At 46.5% G+C, this 7,500-nt stretch overlaps 1 protein-coding gene across 2 annotated transcripts in view; it reads right to left on the bottom strand.

Annotated features, from left to right (window-relative positions):
• Positions 1 to 7,500, bottom strand: part of LOC143282372 (uncharacterized) — a 228,598-nt gene that overhangs the window by 132,115 nt on the left and 88,983 nt on the right. For both annotated transcript variants that reach the window (XM_076587988.1, XM_076587989.1), the window contains one exon: positions 5,445 to 5,661. In XM_076587988.1, the coding sequence (XP_076444103.1) occupies positions 5,445 to 5,661 (217 nt within the window). The remainder of the gene's footprint in view (positions 1 to 5,444; positions 5,662 to 7,500) is intronic.

Below are 7,500 nucleotides of genomic sequence, written 5' to 3'. Positions count from 1 at the left end.
GAGACAGAGAGACAGAGAAAGAGACAGACAGAGACAGAGACAGACAGACAGACAGAGACAGACAGTAAGGCAGACAGAGACAGAGAGAGAGAGAAAGAGATGGATAGAGGGAGAGAGAGGGAGGGAGAGCAGGGGTGGGGGAAAGAGACAGAGGAAGAGACAGACAGACAGACAGAATATGAAACAGGGAATGAAACAAAGCCAGAGAGAGCGACGAAAACATATTTTCTCTCTTAATTTATCGCGTAAACCCCACAAAAAACATGTCGAATGAAGAAGGGAATTATATACAGCAAGGATAAAACAACAACAACAACATATATGATAGTCAGTCGTATCCTTCTTCTTCTTCTGCGTTCACTCGTATGCACACGAGTGGGATTTTACGTGTATGACCGTTTTTACCGCGCCATGTAGGCAGCCATACTCCGTTTTCGGGGGTGTGCATGCTGGGTATGTTCTTGTTTCCATAACCCACCGAACGCTGACATGGATTACAGGATCTTTAACGTGCGTATTTGATCTTCTGCTTGCATATACACACGAAGGGGGTTCAGGCACTAGCAGGTCTGCACATATGTTGACCTGGGAGATCGTAAAAATCTCCACCCTTTACCCACCAGGCGCCGTCACCGTGATTCGAACCCGGGACCCTCAGATTGACAGTCCAACGCTTTAACCACTCGGCTATTGCGCCCGTCGTCAGTCGTGTCCGACTATGACCATCAGAACAGCAGAGGAGGCAACTGCTGTTCCGACTATTTAGGCTAGAATTTGATTATAGTGGAGAGTGTCTTGCCCAAGTTACATCCCCACTCTCTCGGCCAAGAGAGTTTTAGGACAGTCGGCGTTGGGATGGTTCCCAAAGGCCAACTAGACCACAAGGCTACAGCACTAAGAGCCAGTGCAATTTTGCCTCCTAATTTGAGAGTCATAGTCCTTCACAAAAAGACTAAGCTGTTTCCCATTGACCGAAGAAACCATTGATAATACAGCTCTCATTTTGCTGTTGGCCCAAATGTAAACTTATGTCAATCTGTGATATAAGCCGAGTGTTGGGCCAAAATCATGTACAGCAAGAATAAAACAACAACAGACGAATAAGCAAACCAAAAATTGTAAGAAAACAAAGAGAGAAACAAGCTGTGAAGCTACATACATGAACGAATGATCATCACCATCAACACTATTTCATCGTTGTCATAATCATCATCATCATCATCATCATCGTCATCGTCGTCGTCGTCGTCGTTGTCGTCACTACAATATAATTATAATAGTTGAACAGAAATCGCTCTATGAACACCACAACCACCACCACCACCGCCACCACCATTACTACTACTACTACTACTACTACTACTCGTTCTCCAATAAAAGTTTCTACTACTGCTGCTGCTGCTGCTGCTACTACTACTACAACTACTACTATTGTCACCGAAAAAAAACAATTTTTACCGCTCGTCTTACTACCGTCCATCTTTCCAGCAGTTGATGACCTGGCAACCATTTCACTCCATCTCTCCCTGTTCCACCTCTCTCTCTCTCTCTCTCTCTCTCTCTCTCTGTCTCTCTCTCAAGGTGCCTTTCCATCTCAGGACTGTCTGTTCATTCTGGGATACGTTTTATTCCTTCTTTCCTCCTCTGTTTATGCCTGTTGTCTCAGGCCTGTCTGTTCATTCTGGGATCGTTTCTATTCCTCCTCTGTTTGTGTCTGTTGTCTGAGACCTGTCTGTTCATTCTGGGATATTTTCTATTCCTCCTCTGTTTGTGTCTGTTGTCTGAGACCTGTCTGTTCATTCTGGGATCTTTTCTATTCCTCCTCTGTTTATGTCTGTTGTCTCAGACCTGTCTGTTCATTCTGGGATATCTTCTATTCCTCCTCTGTTTATGTCTGTTGTCTGAGACCTGTCTGTTCATTCTGGGATATCTTCTATTTCTCCTCTGTTTGTGTCTGTTGTCTCAGACCTGTCTGTTCATTCTGGGATATCTTCTATTTCTCCTCTGTTTGTGTCTGTTGTCTGAGACCTGTCTGTTCATTCTGGGATATCTTCTATTTCTCCTCTGTTTGTGTCTGTTGTCTGAGACCTGTCTGTTCATTCTGGGATCGTTTCTATTCCTCCTCTGTTTGTGTCTGTTGTCTCAGACCTGTCTGTTCATTCTGGGATATCTTCTATTCCTCCTCTGTTTATGTCTGTTGTCTGAGACCTGTCTGTTCATTCTGGGATCGTTTCTATTCCTCCTCTGTTTGTGTCTGTTGTCTGAGACCTGTCTGTTCATTCTGGGACACGTTTTATTAGTTCTTTCCTCCTCTGTTTATGTCTGTTGTCTCAGGCCTGTCTGTTCATTCTGGGATACGTTTTATTCCTTCTTTCCTCCTCTGTTTGTGTCTGTTGTCTCAGACCTGTCTGTTCATTCTGGGATATCTTCTATTCCTCCTCTGTTTGTGTCTGTTGTCTCAGACCTGTCTGTTCATTCTGGGGTATGTTTTATTCCTAATTCCTCCTCTGTTTATGTCTGTTGTCTCAGACCTGTCTGTTCATTCTGGGATCTTTTCTATTCCTCCTTTCCTCTTCTGTTTGTGTCTGTTGTCTGAGACCTGTCTGTTCATTCTGGGATCTTTTCTATTCCTCCTTTCCTCCTCTGTTTATGTCTGTTGTCTCGGTCTGTCTGTTCATTCTGGGATCTTTTCTATTCCTCCTCTGTTTGTGTCTGTTGTCTCAGACCTGTCTGTTCATTCTGGGATCTTTTCTATTCCTCCTCTGTTTATGTCTGTTGTCTCAGACCTGTCTGTTCATTCTGGGATCATTTCTATTTCTCCTCTGTTTATGTCTGTTGTCTCAGACCTGTCTGTTCATTCTGGAATATTTTCTATTCCTCCTCTGTTTGTGTCTGTTGTCTCAGACCTGTCTGTTCATTCTGGGATATCTTCTATTTCTCCTCTGTTTGTGTCTGTTGTCTGAGACCTGTCTGTTCATTCTGGGATATCTTCTATTTCTCCTCTGTTTGTGTCTGTTGTCTCAGACCTGTCTGTTCATTCTGGGATCTTTTCTATTCCTCCTCTGTTTATGTCTGTTGTCTCAGACCTGTCTGTTCATTCTGGGATCGTTTCTATTTCTCCTCTGTTTATGTCTGTTGTCTCAGGCCTGTCTGTTCATTCTGGGATCGTTTCTATTCCTCCTCTGTTTGTGTCTGTTGTCTGAGACCTGTCTGTTCATTCTGGGATACGCTTTATTCGTTATTTCCTCCTCTGTTTATGCCTGTTGTCTCAGACCTGTCTGTTCATTCTGAGATATCTTCTATTCCTCCTTTCCTCCTCCGTTTATGTCTGTTGTCTCAGACCTGTCTATTCATTCTGGGATATGTTTTATTCCTCCTTCCTTCCTCCGTCTATGCCTCTCTCTCTCTCCCCCCCCCCCCCTCTCCTTTCTTGTACCGTGCCTTGCAGGACTATCTTGGCAAGCCCTGACGATCGGGAGACGCGCCCATAGTACTTCAGTTTGCATTTCTTCACTGTGGTCAGCTTACATCAACATATTGAAATAAGCTTTCAGTTGGGGCGACTGCAATGATAAGAGCTGTACGATCAATGGTTCCTCCATTACAATGGGGAGTCATTTACAGGCTCAGCCTTTTGCGACTGCCTTCACCTCTACATTCCATCTCGTTCACTACGATCGGCTTCGGATCCACTCTGTTTACGCATACCCAGATTCAAACACTCGGCTGTTGGCCGCCGTTCTTTCTCTGTCTCTGGACCTTGCAATTGGAATGAACTTCCTCTTTCGCTTCGTCAAGTCTCCACACTCAGCTCTTTCAAGTCTGGCCTTAAAACCCACCTCTTCCCAAAATAGCCTCCCTTGCCTGCACTCTTCCTTGTCTTTAGTTTCTACAGTTTTAAAGTTATGCATACGTGTGAATGACTGGTGCGAAAGCGCTTTGATTTGTCTCTGCACAAGATTCAGCGCTATATAAATACCATTATTATTATTATTATTATTATTATTATTTTGTGAAGGACTATGACTCTCTAACTAGGACGCAAGATTGCACTGGCTCTTAGTGCTGCAGTACAACTGGCGGATAGTTGGCCTTTGGGAACAGTCCCAACAGCCGACTGTCCCCCCAAAAAACCCTCTTGGCCGACAGAGTGGGGATGCAACCTGGAGAAGGCATTATCCACTATAATCAAATCAAATTCTAGCCCTGATAGTTGGGACAGCATTTGCCTCCTCTGCTGTTCCGATGGTCATAGTCGGACACGTCTGATTATCATACATACATACTATGGTTAGGAGAACAGTTTCAGTTACAGTTTCAGTGGCTCAAGGAGGCGTCACTGCGTTCGGACAAATCCATATACGCTACACCACATCTGCCAAGCAGATGCCTGACCAGCAGCGTAACCCAACGCGCTTAGTCAGGCCTTGAGAAAAAGAAAAGAAAAGGTGAATAAATAAATAAATAAATAAATAAATGAATAAATAATAATCATGATATAAAAAAGGTAGTAGTAGTAGTAATGATAATAATAATAATAATAATAATAATAATAATAATAATAATAATAATAATAATAATAAAGACAACAATGATGATAAATAAGCAAATAAATGTAAAACATGAAGACACGCATTCACACATACACCCACACATGCATAACATATGCACCAAACATGCAGTTTCACAGATATGAAAGCACAGTCAAATACATATAAACGTATATGAGCTCCAACACACACACACACACACACACACACACACACACACACAGTTTACCGCTAATACTATTACTGTTACTTCTAATGCTCATACTGCTGCTGGTGCTGCTAGCATCACTGTCGCACAGTTTTCTAGAGTCTCTCGTCAGCATGATGAAAGAGATGAAGCAGGTTTCATCTTATAATGGAAAAGGTTCTCAGTTGTGAACAAAAACCTATCCTGCATGAACACTACCGTCCACGTTCGTTTATTTTATTTATAGTCTGTTCATCTAAGATGATGATATTAGACATAAAATGAATGATATTATTATTATTATTATGATTTGGATCTTTATCATTTTTATCATCATGATGATGATTGTTATCATCATTAGAAATCATCATATCTGTATATTCCAATGACATAGGGGGGGGGGTGAGGTGGAGGGGAGGGGGGCGTGGGGTGAGGGGACTAAGAAAGGAAACGAGAGAAAGGAAACGAGAGAGAGAGAGAGAGAGAGAGAGAGAGAGAGAGAGAGAGAGAGAGAGAGAGCAGAATGTGGAAAAAGACAGAGAACAAAATGTCATCACCAACAGAGTACACTACTGTCCACAACAACACCCGTTGTTAACCCCCACCTAACGTCCCCCACCCCCACATATCTCCTCCTTCTTTTCTAGCATAATAGGGGAGTGGGGGTGGGGCGGAGGGGGGGTGGGGGGTGGGGGGTGTTAGCTTACCTGATTTCCAGCAGCAGTCTTTCGGTTTCTGGAACCGATGCCCAGCTGAGAGCAGCCGTTGTGTCCACAGGAGTACACCTGCCCGTTGTCCAAGAGCAGCAAAGTGTGGCGTCGGCCACAGGCTGAGGTTCGAACCTTGGTCCCACGCCGCAGTGGGGGCTGGTACATGAAGACCGCTGTTGGCTGCTGTCTCCAGGTCTCGTCTCCGCATCCCAGCCTGAAAGAGAGGGAGGAGGGTGAAGGACGGGGGTGGAGGTGGGAGGGAAGGATGAAAGCGAGATCACTTTTTTTGAGGTGGTGAGCGATAACGATCTTTGTCCCGTTTTGTCTCTGTCTGTTTCCAAACAAGATTGTTTTTCGTGTTATTTTTTTGTTTGTTTGTTTGTTTGTTTGTTTGGTGCGTGCATGTGTGTGTGTGTGTGTGTGTGCGTGTGTGTGGGGGGGCGGGGGGCGGGGGGGGGGGGGGGCGTGTGTGTGTGTGTGTGTGTGAGTATACGTGCATGTGTTCGAATGTGTGATGTGGAGAGAGACAGACAGACAGACAGGGACACAGAGAGAGAGAGAGACAGACAGACAGAGAGAAGAGAGTGAAAATCAGACAGAAGATTGTACCCTTTTTTTTTTCTTTTTTTTTTGGTTACAACCTCAACATCGCAATATTCCCTCTGTATAAGACGCAGCCTCGTGCAATTCCAGTTTTCATCCCAGAAAACTGAAAGAACACTCGATCCTCACACCACCAACACCCACCCACACCCACACCCACCACCCCACCCCCAGCCGACCCCCTCCTCCTTCCCCACCACCAGCTCCCCCCCCCCATCTTCTCTCCCCCACCCCTACCCCCACAACCCCTTCGACCCCCCCCCCCCCCCCCCGCCCCCCTCTGCACTGCTGCAACATGCCGGGCAAGTTAATAAACATGCAGGGGCAATAACTCTGATCCCCCCTCTGCCGCCAGGGGCAAGGGGAGGGCACTAGAGAAGAAGCAGACGGAAGCTCTCACCACCGTTCGTTCTTGTCCCCTCCCCCCCCCCCCCCCCCCCCCCCAGACCCACCCCACCCCCCACGACCCCGGATGTAGAGGTGATAGGTCAAAACTGACTCTCCCCGATCAGATCCGACCTTCCCCCATAACTCCCCCCTCCCCCTGCCCTCCCCCCCTCCGCCCCCCCCCCCACCCCCCCCTCAGCCCCCTCGCCACTGGTGATAGTCGTGTGTGATGATGATGGTGGTGGTGGTAGTGGTTGGAGTAGGGGTATGAGGGTGGGGGTGGGTTGTGGCGTGGTTGTGGTGATTGTTAAGGTGGTGGTGGTGGTGGTGTTCTTGTTGTTGTTGTTGGTGGTGGTGGTGATTGCTAAGGTGTTGTTTTTGTTGGTGTTGGTGGTGGTGGTGCTGGTGGTGGTGCTGGTTGAAGTAGGGGTGTGAGGGTGGGGGTGATTTGTGCTGTGGTAATGGTGTTTGTTAAGGTAGTGGTGGTGGTGTTCTTGTTGTTGTTGTTGTTGGTGGTGATGGTGGTGGTGGTGGTGCTGGTGGTGCTGGTGATGGTTGAAGTAGGGGTGTGAGGGTGGGGGTGGGTTGTGGCGTGGTAATGGTGTTTGTTAAGGTGGTGGTGGTGGTGTTGTTGTTGTTGTTGTTGTTGGTGGTGGTGGTGATTGCTAAGGTGTTGCTGTTGTTGTTGTTGTTGGTGGTGGTGGTGGTGGCGCTGGTTGTTGGAGTAGGGGTATGAGGGTGGGGGTGGGTTGTTCTTTTTGGCGTCGGTAGTAGTGGTGGCGGTCATGGTGGTGGTGATGGTGGTGTGGTTGGAGTGGGGGTTTGGGGGTGGGGATAGAGGGGGGGGAGGACAGGTTGTGGTGTGGTAGTGGTGGTGGTGGTGCTTGTTAAGGTGGTGATGGTGCTGTTCTTTTTGCTGTTGGTAGTGGTGGTGGTGGTGATGGTGTGTAAGCGTGGTCGAAGAAGGGTTCTTGCCCTAGATGATGGCGCTGTTGACGATGCATATGATAAGGATGCATGGACAATTATAGATGATGATGATAATAATAATAATAATAATAAT

Source organism: Babylonia areolata, chromosome 5 (genome assembly GCF_041734735.1).
Source record: "Babylonia areolata isolate BAREFJ2019XMU chromosome 5, ASM4173473v1, whole genome shotgun sequence".
Classification (NCBI taxonomy): domain Eukaryota; kingdom Metazoa; phylum Mollusca; class Gastropoda; order Neogastropoda; family Buccinidae; genus Babylonia; species Babylonia areolata.
The sequence above is the reverse complement of the archived record's forward strand: the minus strand, read 5'-3'. Positions and strand labels throughout refer to the sequence as shown.